Below are 13194 nucleotides of genomic sequence, written 5' to 3'. Positions count from 1 at the left end.
TGCAAAACAATCATTTTATAGGAAACGGTGTCTGGAGCCTGTCGGTGCCGCCCAGCACAGACGGCCCCGCTGCTGTTCTGCTTTAATGGGCAGCAGTGGACACATGACGCACTGCTGTCCTACATACGATCACGTAATTGTGTATAATCCAAGTGTATTTTTACACACAATAAAGGCAGCTTTCACAGCGGCTCGTGTCTGTTTCACGCTATAGTAAAGCCGCCGGTGTCGGTGCGTGAGCTGCGCTGTGCTGCTTCCTCCAGTGGGCGGAGTAGCGGGCTCTGCCTGGCCGCGCAGCGCTGCGCTCTCTGCCGTGCAGTTGCCGTGATCTCTTCACTCATGCGGACCCAGCTGAAGCTCGTGGACTAGCCGGAGGTGAAGTGCTGGACTGAGTCAGACTGCAGTGGGCTGAGGCCGGTTGAACATGGCTGCTAAGGAAGACCTCTACAGCAAAATCCTCCCTCGGAGGCTCCGGCAGAACCGAGCGGGCTCGATGAAATGCAGCTCCAGCCTGGACGTGCTGCTGTCCATGGGCTTCCCCAAACCAAGGGCGTAAGTAGTCCGTGTATGTGCGTGCGCGCGGGTACATGTTTGTGTGTCCGCTGGAGGATTACACGAGAGTCACAGCGGGCGGTCCACAGAGCCGTGAGCACCGTGACGGTGAGCGGGCGGACGGACGGGTCAAACGGCATCAGCGCGCTCCCCGCACAGCCTCACTCACAGCGGCTAGCTGCTCTCCCGTTTCCCGTGCGTGTATGACATTTTACATAAATATAAATATAATGTCCACTGAGCGTGGGTGAGTGAATCATAATGAACAGAGGTTAGCAGGAAGGATGACTGGGTGGTGTTTAAATCTTGGCTCTCAGCTGTGCTGGGATGTAGTGACACAAAGTGACGACATTAGAAGTTGAATTATTTCTGAGGTTTTCTATGGTCACGTCATGTTTCATGTCAACTGTTCACAAAACTGGAGTCAGGAGTCGTGTGTGTGTGTGTGTGTGTGTGTGTGTGTGTGTGTGTGTGTGTGTGAGCGCGTGCGGAGGGGGTCTCATGGATCACCCTGTGTCCTGGGCCTTTACTGAATGGAGGGACTGTCTTTGACTTGGCCAGCTCGACGGGTTCACATCTGTCCAGTCGGCTGCAGGCACTCACTGTAAACACAACCCTACTGTATGCTGTACATCACCACCACGAAAGCAGCCCTCCGCACTCAGACCCTGAGAGAGGCTGCGAGGATTTACTGTCACCTCACATATTTACAAACATAAAAGCAGCAGGTTTTAGTTCCAGAGCTCTAAAAAAGCAGATCGTGATTAAAGGAAACACAATAAGACACCACATGTTTGAGCTGAGCAAACACACAAATATTTGAGTGGATTTCCGCTGATAGAATATAAATAAGAATTAAATAAACCGACCAGGAAACTCGAGTGATTTGTCAAACTGTGAGGTCCTAAAGCTTTACTGACTGAACAGCCTCTGTGTCAGTGGTGTGGGCACACAGTCAGTATATATGTCACACATACAGCAGACCTGGGCTTAAACGATGCCTCCTGTCAGTAGCTCTGATGTGCCTGATAAACTGAAGGTGGATGTAGTCACTGTTTGATTTGTGACGTTCCGGTTTTGAAGCATCGATCTGAGTGTTTTTACCATCGCCGTCTCAGCTTTTTTGAAACCAGATATGAAGAGTGCGAGGTGGATCTGCCCGTGAAACCAAAGTGCGCTGCACGCTCATACTGTAGCGGCCTGTCAGGTTATTATCCCGTTTCACACTAACAGACACTTTTGAACTACGTGAAGATCGTGATGCATCAATGAAACTTGAAACTGCTAACTAGTCTAGTCAAGCTGTTTGTACAAGCAAAGCTTTACGCTGCTGGAGGAGTCGGCCCTGCCAGCCTTGAGGAAAAATGTGGGTTTAAGTAGTTAATGGTTCGTTCTTCAGACGTGGAAGCCTTGTCCATGTTTTCCATTTGCCCTAAAAGCGGCAACGACACGTCAGAGGAAAAGGTGGAAGTTCACCGCGGGCGCAGGCCTCCGCATTAGGGCACTGTGTTTGGTTTGTGACGTGAGGAGACAGAAGCATGTAGCGCTCGCAGGCTTTGTTCCATTTCTAGTGAATTTGTACGTCTGCCGGCTTACAGGGCGGGTGTCCTACAGCTGGGCAGTTATTGTACAGCTGGTTTCTGACAACGTTTTAGAAACAGCTGCCTGATGCAGCCCAAAATAATGATTGTGTGGTCAGAAAACCAAGACAGTTATCAAAATCAGACTAAAAGTGGTTGGAGCTGAGCTGGAGGGCTCAGAGGAGAGCCAGTGCTGTAGTCTGGGCATAAGGAAACGATGGCGACCATCGGAGCATTGTACTGACTACAACACAATTATGGATGCACTCGTTTTCAAATTCTAGGTTAATATTGATGCTGATATTAGAAGACGCCGGTGCTAATGGCGTGCCAGTGGTTTCATCACCGTTTATCTGATGTGTTGTTGTTAGTGCTTACTTCCCTCTGAGGAAACAAAGAATGCTGAATGGGCCGTGGTCTGAAAAAGCACCGTACGCCTACATATAACACCGTATCAAGGGCAGCAACTGATTTCTATTGTAATCTGTTCATTGTTTTATCTTTAAAATGTTAGAAAACAGAAAGAATATTCTCCATGACGTTTCTTGTCATTGTTTCGTTCCACATCTACAAACATTTGCAGTTTAGTGTCGGGGAGGTTAGAGGTTTGTGATGTCTGGAAAAGCAGAAACTGTGTAACAGTGACTGAAACTGAATTAATCTTCATACTTTAAACCAACAAAGGCAGCAAATGTTTGCTTTCCTGTTTGTTTCCTTGTCAGTTAAATAACGTAGCTCGTACTTTTTCAGGACTTACACGTACACGATGAAGCAGTAACTGTCAGCTGACTGGTTCTTTCCCGTGTCACATGATCATCACTTTGAATACTCCATGAATCATGGCCGTGTGTTTTCATTAACACACCTTACTTCCTGTTTAACATTTTCCAAACGGTGACCTCTGACAGCCGAGCTGCTCCAAACAGCAGAAATCATCTTAATCTACATTACGAAGCAAATCTCACAGTGCTCCAGCTCTGAGAGGGTTTCGTCCAGGCACATGTCACACATCATGTGTGTGTCAGAGGAAGTGTGCTGTGGTTTGATGAATGGACACAGAAAACAATGACAGGCCCTGCAGGCAAGCCAGCGCTGGTGTAGAACCCACTATCACAGCCCAGTGATATCAGCCTGTGACTCCTTCGCCTTTATATGGTCGCCTGCTGATCCCTCATCTCGGTTTTGTTGAGATTCAATCCATCTGCTGTGGCTGCGCAGTAGGGCTGCCACGATTAGTCGACTAGTCACGATTGTGTCGATTATCAAAATCATCACGACTGATTTAATAGTCGACGTGTCGTTTGAAGCTTTGTAAGATCCCAAAAGACGCAGGAATAATAGCAGGATTTAAGAGTGTAATAACGGACTGAAACAGAAGATGGCAGCACTGCATGTACAAGGATGCCAGCTGCCGTTAAACCCCGAAGAAGAAGAAATAGCGTCCCATAATTCATAGCGCGGCCCAGCTCAGTTTCCAACAATGGTGGCAGCTAGTTAGTTTTAATGTTACTCTTATTATTCTTTCTGGGTCACAAAATAAACGTTTAACATATTTTCAGGCGAGAATGTATCTGTGTAAACCTCAAATATCTGCTCAGTTTATCAGGACACCACATATTTTCAAAAGCGCTCCGACGTTTTCGGAGACGTCTGTTACCCACTAGCTTGATAGCTAGCCGGGGGTGAGGCTAGCTAGAGCCCGTGAGAACAGCGGACTCCCGGTGTTGTGCCAAAAAGTGATTTCCAATGTGTCTGTGTATTTTTTATGAGTAAAACCTTTACATGTGTTGGTAAATAGACTTCGGTGAACAGGGTTTACAAAGGGGTTATAAATTGAATTAAAAGATCAGTTTTTCAAGTATCTTTATAACTCTGTGTTACTGTACTTACATTATAACAAATTCGGTCCTTTATCCCCACTTAAAATATGTTTACAGAACTATTGTAATTAGTTTGCCATTTCTGCTGTTCTTTTGGCCAACTTACTCTTACAAAAGACTTTTAATGTTGATGAGAATTGCATAAATAAAAGTAATATAAAAGTCACTGCCAAAAACTGATTGCGACTTCTACCTTGTTACACAAATGTTGTTTGTGGCCCAAGATGACTTTATGTTATCCATGAAGGATCCATTTGACATATGTTTCACATATTATAGCCCGACAAGTTATTTATAGCAGTTTAAATACGACCAATCACTATTTGGCACAACACCGGCAAATCGTTTTCAAACCCACCGCCGTCTTTCGCTACTCAGGTTAAACATGATATATGAGTCACTTAGATAACTTAAAAATGTTGTTGTTTGGCTTTTTTCAGTGTTTTATTTGTTCCTGAGTAAATCTGTTTGGCTGAGATTAAAGTTTTTACACAGCTGAATAAACATCAAGCAGACAGCTGATTATCAGAAGTGTGAGATGCTCCAGAATTTACTCCGGTGTCCTGTTATATTTTAGATAGCAAGGAGTTTATTAAACTTCACCGAAACAATCTGCAGATTTGATTAAACTTTAATAAACTATCATCTTGTCTTTACTTTTAGTTAGCACAAACACTTCAAGCTGTAAGCTAATGATAGTTATATAAGAGCAGATGCTGCTGGTGCAAGAAGCTGCACGTTTTACGTCCAATGGATCTGATTAGTCGACTATCAAAATAATCGTTTGTGGCAGTACAGGGATATGTCGTCGTCGTCTCCCGTACGTCGACTCCAAGTGAAATCACCGAATCGATCGCGTACGGTTTTCTCATCTGCAGAGAGAAACGGGCTTCCAGGAAGTCACGAGGTGCCTCTCTTCAACTCTTTAAATGACAGCCTCGTGCGTGTTAGCTACCTCTTAGTGCAATGTTCAGTTATACATGAAACAAGTCAGGCTTGGTTTCACTACAAAAGTCTGAAATGTGAGCGTGTTGGCTCAGGATGGTGACAGAACTAAAGAACGAGCTGGCTCACTATCAGCTGCACGGACAAACTGTCTGCGCAGTGAGAAACAGATGCTGTCAACACGAGCCATCAGAAGTTAAGCTACAAGAACAACAACATCCTCTGATTGTGTATCTGAAGCCACCAAAGTTACAGTTTGGTGACTTGGTTATTTCACATGAAAAGTCTGTTTTCATTCATTCAGAGGCACGTGCTGGTAGATGGTGATAATGTAGTCCAGTATGTGTTAGCTTTCATGCCCAGTGCGCTTCAAGCCTCAGTTATAAGCAGCAGGGCTTTAAAAGGCTCAGAATAAGACTGTGGCTTTAACCTCTGCTAGTGTGCATTCATACAAAGTAAAGTCTGTGCAGACTTTGTGCGTTTCATCCTTGAGTAAATAAGTGATTTTCTTTTTTTGGAGGCAAACACGTCTTCGGGGGAGTGAAAATCTATTTTTTATATAGAAAAAATCTAAATAGAGTTTAGTCATCATGTTGTGACCTAAGCGAGCCACACACACTCGCCTGTGTCGCTGTCGTGTAAGACATTAAATCTCACACGTAACTAAAACTGGAATCTAACGTTTCTTTTCGTTGAGACGACTGAAAGTTAACGTGTCGTTTTTTTACCCTGGGTTCATCAGTAGTTCAGATTGACTTTGCTGTAAGTGTGTGTCTTTGTTGCATTCATGCCTCTGTTGTTCACTGATGAAAATGAATGTAAAAATGTATTTTTTATGAACCCTAGGTCCAATAACATGAACAGCAGAGAACTTTAGTAGTGGAAATTTCTGTGCTCTGTTATTAATATGATGGAATCAGCATAGTGAAATCATTAATTAATTAATGAAAGATGTTTGATAAGAGGTGAGAGAACGTGAGGCTTTTAAAGCTGCACTGACATGTCCATAATATTTAACCCACACACTGTGACTTACTCTTTAGCATTTTTCCTCATAGGAATTAACATGTTTTGTTGGAGAAGAATAAGACAGTGGACACGTGTGTCAGGTTTTTGTGTAGTACATTAAGACTGACTCTGGTTTTTCTCGTGCACGTAGGGGATGTAACCTATATAACTGTGGCTTGGCGTGCATCTGCCATCAGCCTACAAAGAAGAACTTGAGTTCTTATGTTCTGTCAGATGGACGCCTACTCACTTCCTGTGAAGATAATGTGGTTTTTTACATTTGCTCTACTGGTCATAAAATTGCGTTGTCTTTCTGAGGACTGCAGCGCACAAATGTGTGCGTCCTAGGCTCCAAACCCGTGTCTTTGCTCGACGCTGCTGATGTGTTTCTGTTGCTTCACACCAGCTGTCAGCAGAGGAAATGTGTTTTCTGTGTATCTCAGTTCAAGCGTCGCACATTTGCTCTTTTAAAAGAAGGAAAGAAAAAACGCCTGCACATTGTCCAGTCCTAGCCCGCTGCACACAGCCGCTGCAGAGAACCACAAAGTGCTGTGAAGTCGGTAACGCTCATGAATTATTGAGTCATTCTCTTTGAAGTGCACATGAATATGAAGGTTCCCTTTGTCTCCATCTTTTCTGGAGTACTTAAAGATAAAAACACAAAATCCAAAAGATATCTACCTGACATGTCATCATTACGCGGAGGAGCGTCTAACAAGGTCACATAAATGACATTAGCCTCCTTCCTGAAATAGGAGAGGTGCATCACTGTGCACAAGTAGCACTCCTGCTCAGTCATCATATCAAGCTTCATTTGAAGCTCTGTCCGGAAGCAGGGAAGCAGACAGCACTATCAGATTATGGGGCCATTGTCTCCGCTCGGATATCTCACTGTGGATTTATGAAATTCGAGGTAGTGCAGCTGCCGGGGGGAGGAAGGGAGGAAGGGAGGGGGGTGCTTTGCATTTCAAATGAGCTCCAAACAAATGGCCAGCTCCACAGTAAGAATGCACTGCTTCGAGCGGTAAAAGCAGAAGCTCTGTGTTAATGTGGCCTCGGACACAGGCGAGACCCTACAGCAGTGTAACAGTTAGCACTGCTGAGGGCTGGCGCTAGGAGCGCCGCAGGTTTCCTGCATGTGTCCTGGCTCGCAATGTCATTTCCTGAAACACCCAAAATGAAAGTTCTCAGTTGTGAGATAGCTTGGCCAAAGTGGCTGAAGAACATCAGGAGACCCAAAATACTGACAAAAAGTTAACTTGGTGCAAATAAACTGAACTTAAACCAAAGTGCATGTCACGTGCACTCGGCTGCGCTGAACTGGTCCTCCAGCATCTCCGAGCACCATGTTCTCCTGTGGACTATTCAATGGGCAAGACTAAACACACAGTCGTGATCATACACTTATGATGTGACTTTGTACCAGCAGTGAACACACACGTCTATGGTGTAGCCATTACAGTTTGCAACAATATAACATATAACTCCCAATAAAACTGACTTTATTAAATTATCCCCGCCCCCCACTTTACCTGCTCCCTTCCTGTGATATCAGCACTAAACAGGAAGCTATAAAGACAGGAAGTGAGGCAGCACTTGGTTCCTGGAACACAGGTAAGTAAAGTGAGTTCAAACCAAGTAAACTGGACAAACTGAGAACTGAAATAAATCCTATCAATCAATAATAAATCAATCGTGCAAACATAAAATAAAGTTTGGCTTCATCAGAACAAGAATGTTTGCTGTCCTCAGCCACTGTCACATCAATGTTTTCACAAACGTGTGAAGAGTGACTACATGCAACGGTATCATTACCGCAGTGCTGCTGTTCAGTGTGCTTGCTCTGACATTGGTTAATGCCCTAACCCTGTCCCAGTTCTGTCCGTCCCAAAATGAAATTCTCGGGGTCATCACTGATGACAGCATAGCATAAGAGCCTCTGACAATGATGCTTTTCACGATGGTCCGTAGTGGTGACAAGCTCCGCCCACTGATTCAGTCTCCTTCAGACTTCTTGGGTGGATCGGGTCAAAGGTTTTGAAACAGGCAAAAGGACACAAGGAGTCACAAATGTTAGCTCAGAGCTGATTATTCCCTCCTCATCATTAGACTTTTTAGCAAGAGGAAGTTTGTGAAAACAAGTGTACGCAAGAAAGTTGTGCAACACACTCACGTGGTCTCACTCTGGAGTTTGTTTCTTATCCTGCTGAGCTCCGTGATCGAGACAGTGGCCGCCGTCTTGGCTGTAAGGGCAGAAAATGAACTGCAGATGGATGGGCTGTCTGTTTTATGGAAGACTTGAAAACAAAGAAAAGAATCGGACCAAATAATGTATGTGGTGTTATTATGTACGTGCACACGTTTGCAGTCAGACGAACAGCGAGGCCGCTCTGACACGTGCTTTGTGTGCACTGGTAAAACAAGCCCGTCCATCAGAGCAGGCGGATAACAGTTCAGTTTGATTTTAAACCATGAGGTGTAAATATGACTGTGGTGTCTTTGTGACGCTGCAATCTGCATTTCTTCTGCGTTCATGATTGTATCTGGTAACCTGTGGCTTTAACACTTATCTTGTCAATATTCAAACTGGGTCCGGCGGCTGGTATTCGCAGCTCAATGTTGTTAGAATACGTTCATGATGCAACTGCAGCTTCACACTGTTTTTACAGCATGCTGAAGCATGTCAGTATTATAGCTGTGGTGTTCATTAGCACAGAGACATAATGAGTTGCTAGCAGAATGATTGTTGAGCTTGTTGAACCGAATGACCGTCTACGTGGATGATCTCATATTTCAGTGCTGCCGTGACCTTCACTTTAGATTTTCAGTGCCGAGCTAAAACTGGTGGGATTACCCCAAATTGAAAACGCACCGTCTGATGATCTGAAAGAGCTCTACAGTGTGGGTTTGTGTACATGCAGCTCGGGTTTCCCTCCAGCTGACTGATGACCAAAAACAATACTGCTAAGGTTTTCTCCTGTGTGCTAGTCTCACACCTCTGAAGGCAATACTCTGGTGTGCTTAGTAATAGCAGAATCTCACTATGTTCCAAACCAAGTGTGAACCTCAGATGGATCAATGACTCATTGCCTGTTTGACTCATTCAACATTTATTCTTTTACAGTTAAATAAGGCAGAGCAGTGATTCCCACATGTCGAGTTACCCAAACATGTTAGAGGCCACACAACTATACGTGCCTTTCTCTCTTTAAATAATAAGGATATCCATGATCAGCTTTCTTCTAAATAATCCATTTGCTCTTACTTTGAAAGAAGAAGTGAGACGCTGGTGTTTTTTCTTGCTGACCAGCTCATTCAGCTGTGCTGAGGTCAGTTTTAAACCAGAACCTGCAGCAGACGGAGAGCTGCAGGACGACTTCTGTCGAGCTGTTTTAACTTCAAGAAGCTCGTTATTTTCGTTTCATTTAAGAAAAGGAGTTGTTCTATAAAACAATATTTCCTGCACATTGTGCAGCCGTAAAAACAAACAGCAGTGAAATAAACTCCAGCACTGCGAGCCGCAGTGATGTGTGGTAGGATGGGCGATGCACTACTTTACATTTTCATAAATTTCAGAAATCTGTCTTGTGGTCGTCCTTCTCAGGTATCAGTCACAATAATCGGTGACATTTATTGGACTAAAAAGAACAAGCAGTGGGTTTTCTGTGAACCATGAGTATAAGAGTGGGAACCAAACGAGTGGGCAAAAGACACTAGGCTGGGGTCAGGGACCAAACCGGAGGTTCTTGTTATTTGACTGTGAGGCGTGTCACCGAGGACAGCTCTCTGTTCCTGCAGACCACATGAGTGTTGTCAGGGTGAACGAGAGGCCAGGTGGCAGTGGACTCTCGTGGCTCAGGACCTGCACGGATAAGCCCATAACAGACTCGTCTCTGTCGCACACCACTGAGAGCGGATGAAAAACCATTGGAGGCAACCAATAATCATGTGTTTGCACAGTCAGCAGTGGTGAACTTTGTACTTCCTCTAGATGGCAACCAAAGGATCAACCTGAGCTGTTGCATGCAGAGGTTTGGGCCTTCAGGCAGGCACAGAAAATCTTCACAGCATCCAGGCTGAGTCGGACTTTTGTTGGCTGGTTTGACGTGCTATTTCTCTCTCAGTTCTGACCTGTGATGCATTTTAAAAAATACTTGTGTTTCTTGGGGAGGATAAGCGACCTCTTTCACAGCTTTGATAGCTGACAGCAGCATCTTTCAGGAGCTGTATCTGGCCTCGTTGCTCACGAGCCTCCCCTCCACGCTCTGCAGCGCATCTCTTTCTCAGCTTTGGACTGTATGCTCAAAATCCATAACCCACGCCAGAGTGTGCTTTTGCTACTTTGTGCTTTCATTTGCAGCGCAGGTAGGGAGGGTACGGCGGAAGCGCTGTCGGCCGTGGTGCTTCTGCCTCGGCCAGAGAGCCTCTCTCGTGACCGCCACGCACAAACACAAGCACGCAAAACTGATCTGTGAACACAGTTGCTGTTTTTATTTTGGTCCCGTAAAGCGGGCCACTACAGGGTTGAAGGGATCAGGAATTAAAGTAGATTTGATGTAGCATTTAATCTCATGCCCAATTTGATGTGGACGCTGTGTGCGCGCGAGTGTTCGTGCACACATTTCAGTCTGCGGGGCCCGTGCGCTGCTGCGTGCGTGCGCTCGTGTGTCATCTGCTGTCAGCGGCTTTTACATGTTTGTGTTGTTGTGTGCTCGCTGACGACCGAGCCATCTGCGCCCGCAGTAGCTTTGCCAAGCAGCGTCTGGAGAGGCTCCAGCAGCCTGCGTCCTCCAGTGCCTGCCGTCTGCCCGGCGCGTTCTCGGCGCTGAGAACCGGCAGGAAGCTGCCAGTGTTGGAGCAGCTTCCAGCTCTGTTCTCCCCCTGCTGAGCTCCACTAATCCTCCTGGACGACTGGATTGAAATGACTGGAGAAGAAAATAGATTTGATGAGACATTTAATCACAGGCCTGGGTGTAATAAGTTTTTGGTGTTACGCGCAGTAAACGTCAATTGTACTTGTGATAATTTCAGACCAAAGCAGGGTCTCGTCTTCATTTTGAAAATCGTCATTAGTTTTTACCAGCACTTAGCTTTGTCGGCACAACGCAGCCAAATGCACCCGAGCAAAGAGCTGAGGAGACGGAGCCGCTGAGGAGAGCACGCCGCAGCCTCGCAACGAACTCGTGCAGAGAAGCGGCACAGCCCCACGCTGCTGCAGGTCTAATGTTAGGTCATATCTCATCTTCTGGGTGTAGTTCAGTTTTTGGGTTCTTCTCTTATTTATTTGTCACATGTAAACAGTGTTGTTTTAATGCACCATTTGAAATGTGCTTGTCCCTCCTTAGGTGTGCACGTGAACTACACACGACTCTAAATACGACTAAACATAAAAGAAGTAAAAGGTGGGCTGTTCTTCTGCCCCGAACTGGACAAGAAAAGTTTAATCAAAGCTTTGAGAATGAGCATAAATTGAGTTTGTTTTCATTGCGATCCTGTTGTGTCGTAAATACGCTCACAGAAGGTCAAAGTGAGCCTGTGATTACGACCCGTAACGTGACTTCCTGTTAGCTCAATGCCCGGCTTTGAACAGTGAAATATGAGTCCGATTTTTCTTTCCGTTAGCATCTGTGTGTGAACTCATTTATCAGTGTATGAATGGGTGCATATTTGGAGTCAAATCAATGAGTGAACAAGCGCTCTGGGCGGCTCCAACAGCTCTGTCTCCCTCCAGCACGGGCCGCTTAGGATTAATGAGTGTGGATGACAAACAGCACAGAAAACAAGTTCTTGGAGAAAGATGCTCATCGTTTTCCCCAGAGTTCGTTTTCACCGTTAATAACACGCAGGCCGAGTCTCCCTTATCACTGCGGGGGGAAGCGGTGTTGGCTCTGCAGACAGCACAGCTCGCATCACCGTAGAGCAGAGCCGACGCTCAGCCTCTCTGAATATAGTTCCAACACCTGTAGGCCATACAGCGACACAAGAGTGCACAATTACTACAAAATGAGGCACAGCAATTCTAATTTCCAGATTTCAGTTTTTCACAACATAAAGCTTTTTTCACCAATACCTGCTGTAAATAATATAAACATATAAACAGTGCAAACTATTTCCAGTGAAAAGATATGCTGTAAACTTTATATTCATCTTTGCTCCAAATGGCACAGCAGCCTCAGAGAAAACAGAACGAGGCATCTTCAACATATGTTCATACAAGGCAGCTCAGTTTACCATAAGTTGTATGGGTGTGCATCTGTTTCTGCATATTTAGCAAAAATGTGCCATTTCTTCACTCAGTGAGGTGATGGTTCAGCTTCAGCAGCAGTTTGCTCTCAACTGTTCAGCAGTGAACAGGAGTCCTGCATGACTAAGATTCCTTCACAAGCTCCTGATGCAGGAAGAGCTGTATTGATTTTGATCGATAGCTTCTTGATGTGAGGAACGCCATGCAATAGATCCACACCTCCAGTGAATGGACATGAAAGGTACCTCTCCAGCCCTGCTTCTGGCTTTCCTGACCCCATGGATCCATCATCTTAGTCGGTTAGGCTGCTGTTTGTGCTGGCCTCATCCAGCTCTGAGTCTAGGTGATGTCTGATGAAGTGGAGACCTGTGGAAAGATGTAAGGTTTTCAAAAGAATTAGCTCTGGTCATTATAGTGCTGTACACACTGCCAAGCTGCAGATGTTTGGCAAGAAGATTCAATCACACTGGAGATGTTTTTGTAGAAAAACAAAATCCTGTCATTCATGTCCCGCACAAACAGTTTGCAATGAATTCCAGATTAAGTTTAAAATAAGAACGCGTGCAAGGCTAAGCAGTGCTCGCCAATAGATCCTCCTGTTTGGCTGTTACTCTGGGAAAAGACGAAAGACGGTGATGGAAGCGCGACTGGAGCTGCGATGTAGCCTCTATAATATTTATATTGTACGAACGTGATAATTCTGTATATTGTAATAACCTGATATTATATTGTTCAAATGTGAAAGGTATAGTGTTAGAACAATAAACTTTTCACTTTTCTATGTTTCTTTTGCCTGGGTGGCAGCTCTATGCCTCCGTATCCGAGGCTTTTCAATGTGGCCTCACAAAATTATCACGACTACAACAACCATGAAAAGAGCTGGATGCTGCTCAATCACAGCTGCCTGGTCAATGTTTGTCATTAGTAATTTAGCAAAGTTGACGGTGTGTGTCTGTGTGAGTGAAAGACAGAGAGGGAGAGCGAG

At 45.1% G+C, this 13194-nt stretch overlaps 1 protein-coding gene across 2 annotated transcripts in view; it reads left to right on the top strand.

Moving 5' to 3' along the window:
- Window positions 1–216: 216 nt before the first annotated feature.
- ubash3bb (ubiquitin associated and SH3 domain containing Bb) overlaps window positions 217–13194 on the top strand; it is a 46057-nt gene continuing 33079 nt past the window's right edge. For both annotated transcript variants that reach the window (XM_026193581.2, XM_026193580.2), the window contains exon 1: window positions 217–552. In XM_026193581.2, the coding sequence (XP_026049366.2) occupies window positions 425–552 (128 nt within the window). In that variant the 5' untranslated portion in view covers window positions 217–424. The remainder of the gene's footprint in view (window positions 553–13194) is intronic.

This window comes from Astatotilapia calliptera, chromosome 14 (assembly GCF_964374335.1).
Source record: "Astatotilapia calliptera chromosome 14, fAstCal68.1, whole genome shotgun sequence".
Taxonomy (NCBI): Eukaryota; Metazoa; Chordata; class Actinopteri; order Cichliformes; family Cichlidae; genus Astatotilapia; species Astatotilapia calliptera.
This window is presented reverse-complemented; position numbering and strand designations above follow the sequence as displayed.